Source organism: Amborella trichopoda, chromosome 8 (genome assembly GCF_054954075.1).
Source record: "Amborella trichopoda isolate Santa Cruz 75 chromosome 8, AtrichopodaSantaCruz75HAP2 v2.0, whole genome shotgun sequence".
NCBI lineage: Eukaryota > Viridiplantae > Streptophyta > Magnoliopsida > Amborellales > Amborellaceae > Amborella > Amborella trichopoda.
Window position 1 is genome coordinate 37908910 of NC_142343.1, and position 21141 is coordinate 37930050.

The 21141-nt window shown below is 37.3% G+C and overlaps 1 protein-coding gene across 10 annotated transcripts; it reads left to right on the plus strand.

Annotated features, from left to right (window-relative positions):
• Nucleotides 1-1314: 1314 nt before the first annotated feature.
• LOC18433403 (Ribosomal protein S18) lies at nt 1315-20554 on the plus strand. Of its 10 annotated transcripts, none has more exons than XM_011624707.3 (7): nt 1315-1527; nt 6260-6343; nt 8403-8507; nt 13123-13484; nt 15181-15276; nt 19953-20012; nt 20105-20554. In XM_011624707.3, exons 3-7 carry the CDS (start codon nt 8405-8407, stop codon nt 20306-20308), a joined length of 825 nt encoding a protein of 274 aa, XP_011623009.2. In that variant the 5' UTR covers nt 1315-1527; nt 6260-6343; nt 8403-8404; the 3' UTR covers nt 20309-20554. The 10 variants fall into 10 exon arrangements, with proteins under 10 accessions (XP_011623009.2, XP_006843557.3, XP_020522528.2 ...); XM_020666869.2 differs by having other exon boundaries at nt 1506-2178; XM_088873817.1 differs by having other exon boundaries at nt 1506-2171; nt 13018-13484.
• The last annotated feature ends 587 nt before the right edge of the window (nt 20555-21141 follow it).

Genomic DNA, 21141 nt, shown 5'->3' on the forward strand with positions numbered 1-21141 from the left:
AAACATTTTGAGTCCTAAAAATAGTGCATCTTGTAACACATTATCTAGACCGTCCATTTTCAACATAGATCTACTTGATTTTAATCATTTTTGGAGTTTAAACTTTTCTAATTAGATATGAAAATAGATTTCCAGATAATCCTAACAATTTTTTACACCAAAATTACATGTTATAATAAAATTTGGAGGTGCACCTTAATTGGATTGTTTAAAGTTGCAACCTTAAAAACCACTCAACAAAACTTTTTTTTTAAAAGAAAAAGGTTGCAACCTTAAAATGTAGATTTAAAGATGCACCTAAAATATCAATCGGAAAAGGTTGTTTTAATATTGGAAAACCCTCTAATTGATCATCGAGATGTATGAATATAGAAAAAAAAAGGATTTTGAGTCCTAAAAATAGTGCATCTTGCAACAAATTATCTAGATCGTCCATTTTCAAGATTTTCATTTGTTTATAGATCTAGTTGATTTTAACCATATTTGAAGTTTAAAATTTTATAATTAGATATGAAAATAGATTTTGAAATAATCCTAAGAATTTTTTACACCAAATTACATGTCATGATAGAATTTAGAGGTGCGTGGTAATTGGATTGTTTAAGATTCCAACCTTATAAAATTATATGTCATTTTTAAAAAAGGGTGCGGTTTTTAAGGTTGCAATCTTAAACAATCCAATTAAGGCGCACCTTAAAATTTTATCATAACATGTAATTTTGTTGTAACAAATGCTTAGTATTATCTTAAAATCTATTTTCATAGCTAATTAAAAAAATTTAAATTCCAAAAATGATTAAAATCAAGTAGATCTATAAATATATGGAAATCTTGAAAATAGACGGTCTAGATAATGTGTTGCAAGATGCACTATTTTTGAGATTCGAAATTTTTTTTTTTCATATTCATAGATCTCAATGTCGAGGCGATTGATTAGAGGGCTTTTTCAACATTAAAACAAGGGTGCGGTTTCTACAAGGTTGCAACCTTCAACAATTCAATTAAGGTGATTTTATCACAACATATAATTTTGTCGTAAAAAATTCTTGGTATTATCTTAAAATCTATTTTCATACCTAATTAGAAAATTTTAAATTTCAAAAATGGTTAAAATCAAGTAGATCTATAAATATATGAAAATCTTGAAAATAGATAGTCTAGATAATTGTTGGAAGATGCACTATTTTTGGGACTAAATTTTTTATTTTTTTTATATTCGTACATTTCGATATCGAGATGATCGACTAGAGTGTTTTGTCAACATTAAAACTAACCATTTCAATATATTTTTGAGGTGCATATGTGATTTTACATTTTTAAGGTTGCAACCTTATATAAACTTTTCCCTTAAAACAATAATGCCGAGAGATTTTCAAGGTGCGTCTGTGATTCTACATGTTAAGGTTGCAAGAATAGACTTTTCCCTTCAAAAAACCGGGTCAAGAAACTCGGAAAGTTTGATGGGGGAGGCCCTTTTGTCTCGCTAGTGTTGCCGAATGTTCCTTACTACCTGTTCGCGCCAGCAAGGTATTCTCCCCCCCTCTCTCTCTCTCTCTCTCATCCGCTCTCTCTTTCTTTCTCATCTGCTATCTCAGTTCCTCTCTCCGTCTGCTCTCTCTTTCTCTGAATCTCTCCTAGTTTCGTCTCTCTCTCATCTGGTCTGTCTTCCTCGCATCATCTCACGCAAGATGAAGGTCTATACAACTTTCCATTCTAATCCTTCATTTTGCTCCTCTCATTCTATTTCGATACAAACACAGGACTCTCTCTCCCTCTTTCTCGTCTCAAATTTTGCGGATTTTTTACCTTGGCATGCATTTATTCCCTTCGCTGATAAATTGCTTGTTCCAATTCCAAGCAAATCTTTGCAATGTGACCTCTCTCTCTAGGATTGATTGTTGTTTAGAAATTAGGGGAACTTTGAGGAGAAGAATGGGTCTGGCTTTTATTCCCTCTGCCGATAAATTGCTTGACCCAATTCGAAGCAAATCTTTTGCAATGTGACTTCTTCTCTCTCTAGGATTGATTGTTGCCCCAATCATTGAGGGGCACTTTGAGGAGAAGAATGGGGTCTCCTCAGAACCCTGATTGGGTTTTTGAGGGGTTAATAGTCGAAGGTGCTTTTCAAGGAACTCTGGTCTAGAATCCTCAGGGCTTGAATGGGGTGCCTGGTACGGGGTAGTATTCTAAATTTGGTCTAATTTTTAGTTACATGAATTATTTGCCTTCTTTTTTGTCATTTATTTTTCCTCTGTGGGGCTTAAATGCCTTTGGTGAGGGGTTAAAATTTTTATTTGGCTCTGAGTTAATGGAGCTGTTTAATGTTTATTTGTTCTTGGAGATATATGTTGTTTTGTTAATGGCTGGTGTATTTGATGCAAATGGGGTTAAATAGGGGCACTTTGCTTGTCCTGGTAACTTAGGTTGGCGAATTTGGCTGTTTTTTTTGGTCATGCAGTAAATCCCATTTGAGGATCCACAGAGAAAATAATTATTTTCCTTCCTTGAATTTTGTATATGAGTGTACTGAATAGTATTAGTTGCTGAAATATTTTTGAGATTGATTGTTATACATCAATGCCTTTCTGCATATGTACCATAATTTGTTACAATTTACTTTCAGTAATAGATTTAGTATTATTTGTCAATGCTTTTCTATAGTTCAAATATATTGTTAATAGTGTTTATCGTGTATATACACTGTTAACATGGCATTGTTAATAGTGTTTATGGACTATTATCAAATTCATAAACTCCACTCTTGATAGCCATATATATAGATACACTGTTAACAATGTATATGGACTGTTAATAGTCAATAAATGTCATTCTCAAGTGTACATTCCATAATCCATATACATTGTTAATAGTGGAATGGATTGTTGTGTGTGGGCGGCCCATTCCATACACACAGTTAATAATGTGTATTAACTGTTAACATTCCAGCATGTTATCAAACACAGTTGCTCAGAACTTCCTTAACATTCCAGCAGGATATCAAACACAGCTACTCGGAACTTCCTTAAAACGATAGTATTCTACTTCTCAGCAAAGAACAACTTCTAGTTTCCAGGGAACATTATCTTCCAGCAAACAAACACGGCGTAAGAGAGAGCCCTTGTTATTTACAAGGGGTGTGTTTGGATATAGTTGTTATCAATTATAATTTACTGTTCCAATAAAGTTAATTACAGATAACAAATTATCCGCTGTTTGGTAGTGTCTATCAGACAGTTATCTAAAATAAGTGTTTTACTTAAGTTTATCTTTTCGAGACTTATTTTTTCTTTGTTCCAAATAATTCATTGAAAATCACATGTTTTTTGCCAGAGATAACTAAAAGTAGCTAAAAATACCTAAGAAATTTCCTTTAACCTGGAGGTGGATTCGGCTAATCCTCGTATACCTAATACCTCTAGTTAAGATTGTTGCATAATAAAGATCTATGTAACCGCAATTATATGACCAATGTCATATGACATTTAGTGCTTGGTCCGAAAAGATTATTGTCTTAGTATATATCTTTGCAAATGATGAGATGGAAACAAGAAAATTCAGCCGGTTTCTTGGTCTAAGGTTTGCTCCCCGAAGTCTTGGGGGGTTAGGCATTCGCAGACTCAAGTATAACAATCTTGCCCTTCTCGGGAAATGGTGGTGGCATCTAGCCACCCAAAGCAACCATCTATGGCAGGACATCATCAACTCCAAATACCACTCTATGGATCTATCTTGGTCCCTGAGCGCAGAGCTCATAATAACTCTTCCGGGGCCTGGAAATCAATCCATTGCCCTTACAACCTCTTCAAATCCAAAGTCAGAATTTGACCTTGCATTGGCAATTAAACCCTTTTTTGGTTAGACCCCTGGTTGGGCCATGAGCCTTTAAAAGACCAATATCCTATTTGTTTCAGCTTGCCAGGAACCCACAGGCACGATGGAGTCCCTAATGGAAATCACGGGCCAAAAGCGAACCTGGAATCCCAACTTTAGAAGGGCACTAGCGGACCACAAAATGCAGCAGTTTCTTAGCCTCTCCACCACCTTGCATTCTCTCTTTCTCCTTCCTCAGGGGCCCTGATAAACTTGTTTGGACTCCCACTCATTCGGGAGTTTTCTTGGTTGCATCTTTTTACTTCTCCCTCTCTTAACACCTTGCATTCTCTCTTTCTCCTTCCTCAGGGGCCCTGATAAACTTGTTTGGACTCCCACTCATTCGGGAGTTTTCTTGGTTGCATCTTTTTACTTCTCCCTCTCTTAACCTTAAACCCCCAATGCAGGTCTGTCCACTACGGTCAGAGCTTGGCTCCCCTTCATTCCTCCAAAAGTACAATTCCTCAATTGGATCCTAGTCTCTGAAAGCCCTCACAGTCGACCTCCTTCAGAGGAGGGGAATGCAGATCCCTAACCACTGTATATGCGTTTGGAGGAAAAGGAGACCAATGCCCACCTCTTCCTCCATTGCAAGCTGGCTTCAACCTTTTGGGTTGATCTCCTTCAACGTTCTCATTAGCAATTGGTGAACCCACCAACAGTCCCTCATCTCTTTCGCTCTCACTCCCCCACGCCCCCCGAGCTAAAGTGGGTATTGGCTTGTGGAGAGCTGCAAGGGCTGAGAATATTCCATTGAAGGAAACTTGTTGCTCCAAATTTCAGTTCCTTTTATTGGCAAAAACCCATGAATCGTTTCTATTTTAAGGTATTAAAAGGCTGAGCCTGTTTCCTATTTTTATCTACCACTGCAGAAATATTTTTCTTTTTTGGGAACAAAAGCTTCATCTACTTCTTTGGTTTTCTAATGAATTGAGGCTTGCCCATTTCTGTTTGTGAGTTCTTTTGTGAAATCGAGCAAAACCCATTTCGATTTTGGATACCTGTTCTGTTTCATGGCAACCCAAGTTCTCATCTTCAAAACTGATTCGGATCCAGATCCTATTTATAGTTTTGGATCCAGATCCAAAATTTGGATCCGGATTTGAATCTAGGTGGATCCGAACTTGATCTGACAAATTCTCAGCCCTAGTGGCTGCAACCCTCTGGGTCATATGGCATGAAAGGAACAGTAGAATATTCCGTAGCCAATGGCCCAACCCACCGTGCATGATCGAGAAGGTCAACTCCTTGGGCCACTTACAACAAACAATTTAACCACTTATCCGTCTCCCACTTCCATCTGAATTGGTCCACCTTGCTGAACCTGCCATCCCTTAGAATATCTCGGGCTTCCTTGTGGAGACCCCCAAACACCGGCCAGATCAAGCGTAACTTTTATGGCTTCTCCTTGGGTAACCCAGGGCCTGCGGGCATCGGGGGGTTATTTCGAGACAAAGACAAAGTCATCCTTCTCTCCTTTTCCCTTCCTATTGGGCATTTTGATTTCACCACTGTAGAAGCCCAAGCACTCTGGGAAGGCCTCGAGCATTTTGATCCATCCTGGGGCCATACTCTTATTGTCGAAGGTGACTCCAAGAGTGTGTTGACTTGGGCCTCGGGTAGATCACAGCTTCCTTTGGAGGCTGGATGATGTTTTTGATGAGATTCTCCAACTTAGCAATGTGACTCGTATCCTGTGGAGTCACACTCGGAGAGAAGCCAATTCTGAGGCCGACTCACTTGCTAAGGAAGGGGCCTTCCAATTGGCAGTAAACTTGAGCACAACGTAGCGAAGCGCCTTAGCACCTTTTTAAGCGTGCGTTTTCCCTCCCATCCCCCTTTTGTTACGCCTTGGCTTAACTACTCTTTTGTATAGCAGTTTTTGGACATTCCTTTTTGTGTAGGGCACCCGTCTGTGAGCTGCCTCTTTAAATATCAATCTCTTGTAATTCTCTCTTCTTTAATACAATGTCAACACACTAAAAAAAAAATGTATGAAATAGAGTAATTTTAAATGGCATAGTATACTCGAGATAAAATTATCTATCAGCCAAACAAGCCCTAATACTAGCCTTACACATTTCTCATGTGGGTATAGAAAAATAGAGAAAGAGTGAATACTCTCTCTGCTATTTTCATGTTAAAAACCTGTGGTCCTCTTTGGAATCAATAGGGATATTGTGCATCTCTCATTCTCTCCCCTTAACAAGTGTCCAACAAAAAGAGGCAGAATTACTCTCCCATTACCTCTCATAAAATGATGCACAGTCTTTGTATAATAAGTTCGAGCAGGTGTTTCTTGTTTGCGTCTTTCTCTTCCTGTGCTCACTCTTCTCTCTCTCCTCCCTAACTTTTCCCTCGCGCTCACTCCCTCTTTTTACCCTTGCAGATTATTAATAAGCTCCATACCCACGTGCCAATCTCTCTGTCAACCCGTAACTGTGGAACTGTAGCCATCAGAGCTGATCATAAGGTACAGCTGATCTGATTTGAGATCAATGCTCCCTTTTTGGCATCAATTTACATGTTTTCACTTGTGGTTAATGTTAGGGTTTCAGATTTTTAACATGGGGATGCTCTTTGAGCTTTTCACAAATGGATGCTCTTTAATGAGTCAAATATTGGAAGATAAATGGAATGGATGACAATATACACTTGTAATGGGCTTGTTCATTGTGAATGTTGAATTATTGTCAGTAGATTTTACCTTTTTCTATATTTGACCATTATTTGCAATTATCTTTACTCTTGCAAATGAAAGTGTGCTCTGGATTGTCTTTTATATATGTTTTGGTGGCACTGATTACTCTGATGCTTCAAATTATTTAGTTAAGTACATTGCTATTTTCAGTAACTGATTGGTTCACTAGAAACTATAGAAAAAACTATTGGATCATTAGTTTAAATAAGATGACGGAGATACTTTACCCCCTTATATAGAAGGGATGATGATTTCTCTCTCTCTAGATACTACTACATTAGTTAACTTGGCAATAGAGGACCCTTTTATAATGTGAGTCGTTGCATATACTTAGTTTTTCTTCATTTGGATCATATGGGTATATAATTATTAGTAATAGATGTGTAAATGTGTTCCTATGAAATTCTCATTCATTGAACAAATATTACCCTCCCAAATACAAATTATTCAAGGTCTCAATTAAATTGCCTAATTACCAAGTGTCTAGGTTTGAGAACTTCCAGGCTCCCTCAAAATTCCAGACAAGTTATCAAACACATTATTTCCAGTACAAGGAGCTAGATCATCTAGCTTCTTAGGGAGTCCAAACTTCCAGCTTCTAGGGAACTGTCAACTTCTACTTGTCAAATTGGCCCTAATAGTTTCATAGTATATGCTCTTCATTTTCTTTCGGACATGTTTTCCATGAGTCCCAGACTCATATGTAGTAATGCGCCCCCTCTTAAAAGCAATTTTTTATGTGGGCTTTGTCCCAAAAGTTTAAGGAATATATAATCTCTGAGATGGGATCATTAATATGTAAAAAAATAAATTTTAAAAAGCTAAAAATGATAATTTTTTAAAGGAAATATTTAGACCAGTTGTTTTTAGTTTTTCTTTGAGGGACACATCCATCTTTCGGTGGATGATTTATGTCTCCAGGAACATGAATGTAGGAATGCGTTCCTCGATGCATATAACACTTTTCCCTTTTTTTTTTGAGAATGTTAACACTTTTCCTATTCTAACTCCTCATTTTATGTCCCGTCCACATAATTCCACATCATGGGTATTTTTAAAACTTTGGTAGTGTGTATGTGACTTTTGAACCGTCAGTTTTAAATTTCATCACGTCTAATAAATTTTGCAACTGATTAGTTTCAATATCGTTCGACTTAGATTATTCTTTTACTTTCTTGCCCTTCTCCCTCCCCACGAAAAACACTCCTGGGTTTCTCTCCCACTTTCTCTCTCTACTGCTGTCCCATTTCACTTTCCCCTTTGCTCTCTTTAACAGCACGGCTGCATTCCCTCCATGGAGGTGAAGGTGAGCGTCAAACTAGCAAGGAGCAAAAATCAGTTTTCTATTTGGCTTTGTTAAAAACCCCAACTGCTTGGAACTTTTCTCTCCCCTCTGTGGATGATCCATTTCTCTCCCTTTGGGTGCCCAGATCCAACTATGGAGGCTCTTTCTCCCCTTTGGGTGCCAAAGAGCCAACGATGGAGTCTCTCTCTTCTCATTTTGGTTGCCCTGGCAATGAATAACCAAGAACCCAACTGTGAATGACTGTTCATCTCTCCATCCCTCTCTCCTTCTCCTTTGGATGACAAAGACCCAACTGTAAAGGGGTTCTCTCTCTCCTTTCAGTGCCATGGCAAAACCAAACAGTGATGGGCCTTCGGCTGCCTTGGCAGATACCCAAGGCAGGGTTAGAAGAGAGGGAAATCTCTAAAGCGAAAAAAGTAAAAAATAAAAGAACAAACAGTCAGTTCTAAGCAACTTCCTGTGTAGATATGTATAGCGAAATTGTCAAATAATCATATCTCACATTGTTCTTCTGATTTATTGCAGAAATGAAACACATTGCTATGATGATATCACGAGCTTTTAACCGCTTTCCTCATCAACCCTGTCTTTCGTGGTCTCTGAGAAGCATCAATACAAGCTGCAATGTTGGTTAGTTTCCTCTTAGTTGCTTCGATTCAAAATATTATTTTCTTGTTAATTTCCAGTTTTATTTGATCCCAAAGAACTGAATTGGAATATGAACTAAAACAAAGTTTTGATTATGTTATTGATCAGCATAACTGTAGATATAGGTCATAGATCCTAGCCATTTCCTATAGAATTTTAATTGTGACTATGTTATCTCCCTTTGTTGTAGGTTCACTTGATTCAAGTTAATTCAATAATTGTTTCATGGAGTTATATGTTATTTTTATGATTGTCATGATGGCCATTATGGTCATGTTATAATATAATATCATTTTATCATCCCTATTTTTTTGGAAATGTCTAGAATCATTGAAGTCCATCGGGATTTTAAATGCAAGGGATCATAATTTTGAGTTCTGGATGGTGCTATAAAAAAAGGAAATATATCTAAAATCATTGAAGTCCATTGGGATGGCTATGTATGATTTAGTTCCATCTCTACCATTCCTTCTTAGTGGCAAAGTTGGCAATGAGTACTTCTCCACTCAAACTCCCCCATCATCCATCAGGAGGAGAAGCGGATCATCTCCATGGCTCTTCATTGAGACTGGATGGTGGATATGAACTTATATCAGATACCCATTTCTCAGTGTGCATAGTATGCTATAAAAAAATTAGTATTAAATGATTACTTATGACATATTATCAAGGTTTCAAAAAATGCTAGGTGGCCTCTAGGCGGCCCATCTGGCGCCCAGCGTCTAGGCGGGCGCCCTGAACCTCGGGCGCCTTGCAGTGCAAATTCTTAGTTTTTTTTATATATTTGCTATCCAAATGCACATATATGCATATATTTGTGTCAAATTTTGTAATTTATTCCATTTAAAATTGAAAATATCGCAAGTTCGCAACATACGTTTTTATATACAAACATATCACATGTCTCAGCTTCTCAGGTAATCAGGTTGAGAATAAACTTATTCAAAATTTCAAACCATACAAAACATTTAAAAGTCTAATAGGCTATTGTAAGGTCTCCAACTCTCATATTCTCCATATTCCATATCCATAAAATAAACCATAATAACATCCAAGTCTCCAACTCTCCAAGCCATCAACAAACTGACTTCCAAAACTATAAAAAAACCAGTAAACCACACAACGAAATAGTCCAAAAAGGCAAAAAAATTACAAACCACAACTAAATAAAAATTGTCCAAATTCCAAATGTCTAAAGCCCAAATCAAGATGGTGCAATAAAGTATTAAAGTTACTTCAAAAGAGGAGAGAAGACAATCAAGACATCAATAAGAATCAGAATCATCATCTTCATTACTTTCATCTGCATCAGAATTGAGGTCGTCATCATCAGAATCATCACCCTCTTCAACGTATTCCTCTTCTTCCAGAGGTTCTTCTGAATCTGCCTCCTCTTCCTCTTTCTTCCTCCATGAAGTACCAGCAGAAGAAGTTGCTCGAGTGGCCCTCCTAGGATTAGAAGCTTGCCCCGAAACCTCCTTGACCATTTCCCGCGTCCTCCCCAGGGAAGACCTCCTCAGTACTAGGGTCACTAACTAGCCAATTTGAAGCATTCTCCATGTCTTTCGAAGAGATAGGGTCCTTTTTTGGCTGGTTTTCCTCCTTGAGCATTTGATTCTCTAACAAAGACCAAGTCATTGAGCTTCCTTAGCTCAAGCCTATTTCTTCTCTTTGTATGCACCTATAAGGAAAAATAATGCATAAGTAACTACTATGGGTCTATGATCTTCTTACCTTTTATAAATCTATATTACAAAATGAACTCATAAACAAAAACATCATATAAAATAGTAAAATATCATCTCAAACGAACTCCAATTGCGCTCACAACCTGAAGAGGTAGTTGTTAAACTCAAGATCTGCATAGCCATCTTCTGGAGGTTTGGAGCGCTACTCTCTTGTTGTTTCCACCATTGGGCTGCAATATGTGGGCAACCTTTATAATTAATTTAGGTATTTAACATTTTCAGAACTTGAAAGAAAATTATAAATTTATATTTTATAAAACAAAATTACATAAGTCAAAAGAATATTACCTGGTTCGTCTTTGTTTCTCTGCCTTAATGTCATATCTTTCCCAAATGACATCAAAGAACACTTGTATGAAATTAGCTCTTCAGTTGTTATCTTATCTTGGATATTTGGATCAGGAACTAATTTCTCAAGGCACGCATTAAAACCATCCATAATTACCCCTTTTGACTCAATATCTGCATTTGCATAAAATAATTTGGGGTTCAAGTAGTGCCCCGCTGCATGCAATGGTCTATGGAGCTGCCTATCCCTTTTGTCATCTATAATCTCCCAAAGTGGGGGATACTTCGCTGCATCATTGCCGAAATTCTCTGTAATCTCATTCTTAGCCCTTGCCATTGCATCATATATAAAGCCCATGGAGGGCTTATCAGCATCAACCAAGCGCAAGACCTTCACTAAGGGAAGAAATACTAATATCGCATGCTTCAACCCACGCCTAAAAATATTTCGAAAGAATAATATCTCGTGTCTTCTTTCCGTTGGCATCTCTAGACCACTTGCACCTACTCCACTCCTCTGAAGCAAACATAGACCTTAATGCGATCCTCCTCTTATACATGCTCTGTAGACTAAGGTAGGCAGTGGTAAATCTAGTGACCCCTGACCTCAATAGCTCTCTCTTTTTTGTAAACTTGCGTATCATGCTAAAGGTAACTATGTGACTGTATATGAAGATTGTAACCTCCTTAGCCTTAAAAATAATTCCTTTAATAGGAGGCAATTCACCAATTCCCTCAAGCATAAGATCTACGGGAGTCCAAAACATGCGAGGCCTCTTTTATCGAAGCAAATGACCTGCAGCTAGATTGGGAGCAGCATTATTTGTGACCACTTGAATTACAAGTTGCTCCCCAACCTCCTCAATGCCCTTATCAATGAAAGAAAATATATAATGCGCATCATGAACATCATTGGAAGCATCGATTGAGCGTAAAAAAACTGTACCCGTGGGACAATTTACTAATAAATTCATGTCACTCCTCCTCCTATCACTCCGCATATCTGTCATCAAAGAAACCTCGAATTTAGCCCATCCTTCCTTATGAGTCTTGAGATATTCGTTGGTGTACTCGACTTCTTTCTTCAGTAGTGGCTCTCCAATCTCATAAGGAGTTGGTGATTTCAAACCTGTCCCAAATTGTCAAATTACTTCTATCATTGTATGAAGCTATTCAAGCGAGCAATGTTAAAAGAAATGCTCGCATGGTAAAACCACCGAGCAATATACTGAATCACCCTGGCTCTATCTTCCTTTTAAACCTATTTTCAATTGTCACCTGTTTTTTCCCCTTTCCCTTGCCTTTTTCAATTATTGTCTCAGGGGTTAGGTGTAAAAAACTATCTATAGGCCCTCTCGTACGAGCCTTCTTAGACCCAAAAGCCCTCTTGGTCTTAGAGCTTTGAGTGCTAACCATGGCTACCTCTTCTTTCCCCTCTTTATCATCCTCTTCTTCAGTTTCAATATTATCATAAAAAATATGAACCCCTGACTTTAATTCTGCTATATCCTATTTTTTGCAATATTGTTACTCTTTTCAGCTTCAATATACTCCGAAATTTCTTTCTTTACAAGATTTGGGACCTTTTTACATGGGGCAACTTCACCTCTAATACCGGCAAGATGTTTCTTAAATCTATTTATGCCGGCATTAGAAACATGTCCACAGAAATTGCACATAATTTTATTTCTGTCATTCTAATCAGGGTTAACACAATATTTCCATCCTGGATCTCCAACCCTAGTAGACCCCACAGAAGACATCTCAAATTAAAAAAACAAAACTCAAATAAAGATTACAGACTGACCTTTTCTACCCAATCTCTGATCTTCGATGTTAGTTATCTCAATCGAGCTACGAATCAACTCAAAAGTCTTCTAATACCACCAATAGCACCCTAAAAATAATTTCAATCATAAAAACAAACTTTTTTGATCCACAAGAAGTACTTTCGATTCTCGGCAATTGCTTTAGATTCTCATAAAGAAGTTTAAGATTGAGGGTTTCTTGTTTTTTTTGTCAGTTTGAAGTTGAAAAATAAACCCCTAAACTTCGTTTATACAAACTTGGGGGTCAAAATGACCCCCTTTACCCTTTTGGGTGAAGTTTAAAAAGAAAACAACGTAAACTATGCTGGGCGCCCACCTAGAACTGGGCACTACGCGCCCGCCCAGGTACAGCCGCCCATGTTGGGGCGCTCATGTTGAGGCGTGCGGAAATTTTTTTCTGGGCGCCGGCAGATTGTTTTTTTAAACATTGCATATTATATTGGTGGTGTAGTTACTGTGTGTGTGTGTGTGTGTGTATGTGAGTATATGTGTGTGTGTGAGTATGTGTGTGTGTGTGTGTGTTATCATGGTCTTGAGAAGTGAAGCTTCTATGACCAAATGCATGAAGGGGAAATTGTTATTTTGCATTCATTATGTGGAAATTCTTTATTTTGGGTATTTTATCAGGTGGAATGCATGAATTCTCTCCAGCATCGCATTCATTCTAAGATCATCGTGAGGTAAGGAGCTATCTACTATTTCACCTTATTTGTGTTTTTATTTTCGAAACAGGTGATATCCCACATGAGAATGGCAGCGATGGTTCATTTGAGACGGCAGATGAGTTTGAGCGTCGGATATTTAGTGGAATTGATGATAATAATCCAAGGACTGATTCCATCTTTGCAAAGTTTGACAAACTTGAGAATGCCCGTGGAAGAGGTGGTTTTGGCTCTGTGAGAAAAGGTGGGGACAATCAAGGATTTGATGAGGGCTTAGATGGAATGGATGCCTTCAATACTTTGTCGGATGGAATGGATGGGAAGTTGAAGGAAGCTGCTATGTCGTATCCATATACTGATGAGATTAGTCATGAAGATTATTCTTTCAGACCAGATGTTAGGTTCGTTCGTGGTATGACATATACTACTAAGGTATGAGAATCCGCCATGATTTATGGGATTTACATATGCACGTCTTTATCTGATCATTATTTGTGTTGCCACTGATTCACTGCTTTGATACCTTTTTGGTCTAGTGAAACACATGATTGTTAAAGTTGATGTACCCAATTCTTTGCAATTGAGTCATTGTCTAATGTAAAACTGGTTTCCTTGAAACTTTAAAAAATAGGAAAAAAAAATACTAATTTTCTAAGATCTCGGTCGTTTTAGCAGCCAGATTACAGAATACAGTTAAGAAAAGCATCTAAGGAGAATTATGTGCATGATAAAACATCACTAGAGGGTTGAAATTCATGTATATCCATTGGTAGAAAACCTAATCGGAAACACTGCTCGTGCAGAAGACATTTGATTCATATTACATGGTAACCCTCCAAGTTTTGCAGTGGAGATATCGAGCATAGTTGCTCTTTATGAACATGACATGGCCGATATGGTCTAAGAAAGGGTGAGGATCTTAAACTTTCCCTTAACCCGTCTCAAGCCCGGGTAAAGGGGGTGGGTTGTATAAGGTAGGCAGCCAACATAAAACTTTGCCAAAACTTCTTATGAATCTAGAATATACACTATTGTTTATGCTAGGGTGTTCCCCATAAGAAGTGAGGATCAAGGGTCTTGGTGAGGGATGAAGACGTTGAGGAGGTCAACGAAAGGTGGAGAGTGAAAGAAGATATGGAGGCTTATGGCCTCACGGAGGATATAGCCTTTATTAGAGCAGAATGGCAGACCGGGATTCGTGTAGCCGACCCTAACTCGTTGGGAAAAGGCTTTAATGATGATGACATGGCCGAGATTCCTGTATTTTCCTTTGCCTCGCTGTATAAACCCTCTATTTCAAAACCTGATCAATCAGTCAAAAGACGAACTATTTTACTCCATGAAACGTAATCATGAGATGTAACTTATGTTGAAGACAAGATGAATTTGGAAAAATATCTGGCAACTCTTGAGTATCTTTATTGAAATTTGAAAGTAAATCATTTATTTCCTCTTTTGGCTTTCACTATTGGGTCGAAAATGAAATCCTTGAGGACCAAAGTTTGCTTTTTGGGATCTCTTTTTTCCTTCAATATGGTCTTTACTTATTGATGACAATGCCTTGCCTTTTGAAGTTTCTATATATTTTTTCCTTCAATATGGTCTTACTTATTGATGACAATGCCTTGCCTTTTGAAGTTTCTATATCTTGTTGGTTCAGGGTATTTCACGCATTTCTTATTGCTTTCCCAAACCCCAATCTCTAAGGCACATATATCTATGTAGGGGCTTGGGTCTTGGGCAGAGCTGCAATCTAACAGCTCTGCTTAAACTTGATTTTGAAATTTTCTGGCTATGGAAATCTGCAAAAGAAATATTTTGGGCCATGAAATTCTGCAATTTCTTGGAGTTCTCATACAGCTTTATCTGCTTTTCAATACTTTTGGACCTTGATAATTGTGTCCATCATGCTTCTGATTCACAAGAATATCTTTGGATCTTGATCATCTAGGCTTGCATTTAGCAGAAAGATTATTTTTTTGCATTTTTTAGGTCTTAACTTGTTTGGATTTCATTGTTATAAATTTGTAATACACTAATAATTTAATTATTTTTTTATGGTTTGCTATTTATTCTACTGATTTTTAACTTTAATCTCTAAGGCCTATACATGTCATTTTGTATATAGGATCTCGATCTCACAAAGCCTGCAGCACCTAGAAGTCCCCCGAGGGCAGAATTTGAGGTAACAACAAAAGAAGTTCTGAAGAAAGCTGATTTCCGGGTGAGTATATCAATCTTCTCCTTTTCTAATTATATCTGAGTATTTGTATCTGATTTCCAATTGAGCTATGTGAATCTTCACCTTTAGTTATCTTGAATTTCAGTCTCTGCCTTGTCTAACTAATGCTTGAATACCTTTGGAATTTATTGCCATGATTGCACCAAACATATTTTTTTTTTATAACTTTTTGATATTTGGATTTTTTTTTTTTACATTTTTCAACATCATGGGAACTCTTTGGCTTCGGCGAATCCTGAAGTCAGTTTTTCTTTCAGTTGTTGGATCAGGGTTCTTCTATTTGCATCGCAAAGGAAGGTGGTTTCTTGTCATGTACAAAATGCTGCCTGACTGACTAGCCAGTAGTGGACAACTCACTCAATTATCATTTGTTGGATTCGCTGCAAGTGCCATGTCCCTTGGGCAGTTGCAGGAGCATGGAAATGGGTCCTAGGGATAAGCAATGAGTTAGATGCCTCTTTTTGTTTATTCAGGGGCTGGTTCATGATGATAGAAGGGTTGGTCTCATAGGGGTTCATAATTTGAACTCCATTAAACTTCATTGAGGACAGGTCTTAGTATTTCATCGAGGACAGGTCTCATTTGACCTGTATTAGTTAACTATACCTCCTCTTCTCCAAACTACAGGAGATGTTTCATTTACAAAGGACGAATTGAAACTTTGATCAATAGTTTGGTGGACAGGTTTATAGAACTTTTCAGCCAAACTGTCATCACTGAGTAAAACTATGATACTCTTGATGTTCCTGTTTATGGGCAAATGAAGAGAAGTATTCATAAATGATAGATAGGTGACCAATGGAAAGTTTGGTCGATAGATGGAGGGGCAGGTTATAGAAGCTTCTTGTCATATTATTTTCAGTTAGTGACTAAAGTGGTTATGCTTTCTTTGAGATTTGTGCTCAGTGCTCTTGTGAGAGATAAGCAAGATATTTGATGGTTTTGCCTTCACCCATGAGGATCTTGCTATCCAGCTTGTGCTCAAGTTGGGTGTTAATCTCAGAGAAGATCTGTAATATGGTAGGTAAATAGCATGAATTGAAATTTGTGCAAATTATTGAGGACTTTGGGGCCCATTAACTGACAAGATTTCATATCACAATCCCTCTCTTAAATTTGGTTACTGGTGGCACAGAATGCACATTTTTTTATTTGAGGGAATCGATCATGCTGGTGTGATGATCCCTAATATTTTACCTGGTGACATTACTTTGGTTAGATGAGTCCTATGCAGTAATTTGGGTCAATTAGTTAGTACTTAGAGGCTCTAAGTGTATATTGAATGCCACTGCATAAGGAAAGGGGCTGGGGTCGTGGTGGTGGCATCCCACACCCAGTTACCACATTGTGGTATCCATTCCTACCGCTGACACCCCCAATTAACACCTTCAAATGGTAACTCCCTAATCTATTGAAAAAAAGGGGTAGGGGCCTGTCTTCCCCACTGAATTACCCCAAAAAGAAGAAGAAAAAAGAATGGCACTGCATAAATGTTGTCAAAATCAGGTCATTCCTTTGTCTGATTTCTTTCGATGAATCTACTGATTCAGCAAAAAATTTACTCTTGTTATTTGCGTTCAAACTGAAAAATCATCCGATTGTGAAAAACAGTTAAAAGTTGTAAACCATGGATAGATCCTTTTTTGAAATTGATATTCTTTATGATCTTTAGCCATTTGCTTCAAAGATAAAATGAAATCTCATCATCATGCAATGATTCATTTACAAGAAAAGCATTACAATAAAGAAGTTCGTCTAAGGGAGGGAAAGAAATTCACGGCAGAAAACATTTGATATGCCCATCCATCAATACCAAAACCCATGTAATTACTTCCAACATCGCACACATATTGAACAATACCTCCTGTGGTTTTGCACGAAAGTTCCCCAAGTTATCATAGGACTAGCTAAAATGTCCCCTCCAATCCACCTAATTACATTCAAGGAGTGCATATTGGCTGACACAACGCCCCTGTACTGAAGATGATTCAACATAAGAATATTACTTTTTGTCGTACCCATTCTAGTGCATTGACAAGTGGGACGGCCTTATTGCATTCCAACCATCTGATAAGCTAACCCCATCCTAACTGACACAATATTATACATATTGGCTTCATTTAATTTAGACTTAATGTCCCCATTCCTTGGTTTGTGCACTTCGGATTCATGCATGAATTCTTTGAACTATTCTAAAGGATCATTTGATCCACCTTTCTCCTTATTCAAATTTCTTTGCAGGAGATGCATCAATGAACACTTCCCTGTTCTTCTGAATAAGAATCGAACAACCTTACTCTCATTGATCAGTTGGCTTGGTATGGTCCAGATCAAGGGGAATTGTCTATAAAATCACCTGTACTTCTCCCTCCCTCCTCCTCTCTCTCTGTTGACATATTTTAGATATATTATACTATGATCATACCTTTTTTTGTATTATATATCTTTTTTTGGATGGAATTTCTATATTTATAATTATCCTAAGAGATCAGGTATTTGGTGTTGGTATTTTATCATTTGCGTTGATACCACTACTCTAATGATGCAAATTTCCGAGTTCCGAGAATGCATTATATATTATTATATGTTTTATGGAAAGTAATATTACATACTCATACATCATTTTATTGCGAATATGATATGATATTTATAGAATATGATTTCTGTTAGTGCTTGTTTGAGCTTATATATAAATAGGTCTAAGGTCCCAATGTCATATCATCATCATCAACTTCTATATTTAGGCCATACCAATCTCATCGTTGCCTTTTATTATTGCGATACTCATGTCATACTGTTGTCATAGCCTTATTGTACTGTAGGTGCACTAAATGAAATGTACCTCAAACCTTTTTCATCCTGGCAAACCAATACCAGTGCAGGTACTTGAAAGATGTATATTGGCGACTATGGTCCTAAGATAGTGCCAGCTGTTGATATGATTAATCCTAATGGGAGGATCTGTTTGCAGCTTTGGAAACTACTGTTTGTTCCAAACCAGTCTTTTAAAAGTCAGCCTGCACCTACCTTGGTGCCCAGGTAGACCTTGAGGCTGGCCAAGGCCTTAGGTACCTCACCTATGACCTATGAGTAGGACGGCATCTAGGGGCTTCGGGGCCCTAGTTGCTCCCCCCCCCCTTTTTAACTCTTTCTCTCTCTCTCTTTCTCTCGCTATATATATATATATATCCCCCTGTAGACCATCCCCATGGGGGTGGTGAAGGGAGGGCCCCAATTGGTAAGAAAAACCCACAACTCCCACACTTGGAAGAAGAAGTAGGAAAAAGAAGAAATATAGTGATAGTTTCATTCTTCGTCGTCGTAAATAGAACAAGTAGGGCGAACGACATAAGAAAATAAAAAAAGAAAAGGAGGAGTTCTTCACTATGTCACGTTCACTTAAAAAAAATCCTTTTGCAGCTAATCATTTATTATTAAAAATTCATAAGCTTAACACGAGGGAGGAAAAATAAATTATAGTAACTTGGTCGCTATATATATATATATATATATATATATATATATATATATATATATATAGGAAAACACTAGAAAACGCCTATAGGTGAAGTTCTACAGTACTTCACCTACGGCTTTATCACCGTTCAAAGTTTATCACATGGTCACAGATGTCTAATAATGTTTGAATTTTAATATTTTTTTTGTACAAATCATAATGATCAGAAATTTTGTAGGTGTGTGCGCCTTAGTGAGATGCACATGAATAAAATATAAAAATAATAATTTGAATGATAAAAATTACACAAAATACCCCTATAAAGTTTCAGGGGTAATTTTGTCATTTTATTTTATGACTATTATTTTTTTAATATTTTATTTTGGTGCGACTTGATCATATGTATGCACACTCCAAATTTTAGATAAATCTTTAATGAAATAATTATAAAAATTCAAATGCTAACGGACAATTGTGACCGTGTGATGAACTTTGGATAGTGATGATGTGTAAGTGGAGTACTGTAGAATTTCACCTATAGGCGTTTTGTAGATGCTTCCATATATATATATATATATATATATATATTTTAAGGCACAAAATGAGGCGGCCAAGGTGCCTTGTAGGAGCCAGGATCTCTACCCACCTGGATGGCACTTTCCACATTCTTTAACAACAGTCCAAACATTAGATTGTTATGTGCTTTTGTCTAGAATATACTTTGAAGTTGATTGTCTTAAGGTCCATTCTTTTTCATGTATGATATAACATATGAAGATACCAATGGCATGGAAATTCATATGGATCCTATATATCAAGGTCATGAGGAATTAAGTGCATGAGTTGTGTGATTCATTCAAATCATAAGATATTGAAGTACAATAAGAAAAATTATGGTTTCCATTGTTTGAAGGTAACTGTGATTTAAACATATATCATTCCCATTTTGTTGGATGTCTCTGAAGAAACGCCATAACGTACATAATCAATGTAAAGTTTGGGCACTTTATAATGCTTTGAATTTTTTTGGATTTCTTCATGTGATTTAAAAATATATGGTGTTACTTTATGGTGTTCTGTGCTTATCGTTGCTCCTATGGTGTTACTTTATGGTGTTCTGTGCTTATAGTCTTACTTTATGGTGTTCTGTGCTTATCGTTGCTCCTATGACCGTATTTTATGGAAACTTTTCCTGTTGCAGAATGTCAGATTCCTTGCCAAATTCCTTACAGAAGCTGGAATCATCATTCAAAGGAGCAAGGTAAAGTACATAGATATCTCCTCAACAAAACTGGTTTCTTATATGAGCTCATATGATATTTTTCTTTTATTGATCCTCCACCCATGGTACAGACAAAAATTAGCGCAAAGGCGCAGAGGAGGGTTGCTCGTGAAATCAAGACCGCTCGTGCTTTTGGTTTAATGCCTTTTACGACGATGGGAAAGAAGCCCTTTGTTTTTGGGAAGACAATGGAAGATCTCGACGAGGACTATGAATATGACTTCCATGATTCTGAGGTTGCTGCTAGTATGGATATGAAGGAGGAAGACATTTAGGTAAAAGAGATTTTTGTGCTCTAATGCTTTAGTTGATTGTTTTTTGTTTTTTTTTTTTTTCTTTGAAGTTTTTGTATCAATCGGATTTTCTTGATTCCTTCTCTAGAACTTTGCATCAATATATGGTTTATCATGTCATCACAATGTTTAAGCTTGAATAATGCCAAAACCAGAAATTTTAAGTAAACATATCGGCGATGTTCAAACACAAAAAATTGAAGCGATATGGGGTATTTCATATCAAAATCGGTATTTTCTTTTTTGCATGGATCTGTTACTTACCATGAGAGTTACATTGGATACTGGTACTAGTGTCGGTGTCAAGTTTTTCTTTAGTACTTCAACCTAAAATTCCAATATGGCCTGACATATGTCCCTACAGTGACGTCTACAAAAATCATGCATGTCTAATTATAAACGTATGTTAGAAGAGAACAGGAAAAACATTTGGTCCTCCGAAGGCCAAACTATGGCAGTTATCTGCTGTCCCTCATTTTGGACCTTAGACTCAAATTTGGCACAGAATTTTCTTGGATTTGAAGAAGCCCATGAAAAAGGAGTTTGATAAAGAAAACTTCTAAAGTGGTTTTCTAGGAGAGAGAAAGCAGGGAATACGAATGAAGTCATTCATTTTAGAAGGAAAAATATAGTACTAAGTCGATGCCCTAGGGGGATTTGGTTGAACCTAAATATAATGCTAAGTCGGTGCCCTAGGTGTTGCTCCCTTGAATAATACTTCTTTCAAGAAAGCTGCAAAGTTGGGTTAATTTTTTGGGGTGCGAAACTTGTGTTAGCAGCTCCCTGACCTCCTGTTTTCGGCTTCAGACAGTTGA

What these genes read in the sequence shown, in the direction of transcription:
- LOC18433403 (XM_006843494.4), top strand. Translation starts at nt 1,497, where the DNA reads ATGTTCCTTACTACCTGTTCGCGCCAGCAAG. An exon ending in GTATGACATATACTACTAAG is followed by an intron (nt 13,485 to 15,180) that starts GTATGAGAATCC and finishes TTTTGTATATAG; the next exon opens with GATCTCGATCTCACAAAGCC. An exon ending in TCATCATTCAAAGGAGCAAG is followed by an intron (nt 20,013 to 20,104) that starts GTAAAGTACATA and finishes CCCATGGTACAG; the next exon opens with ACAAAAATTAGCGCAAAGGC.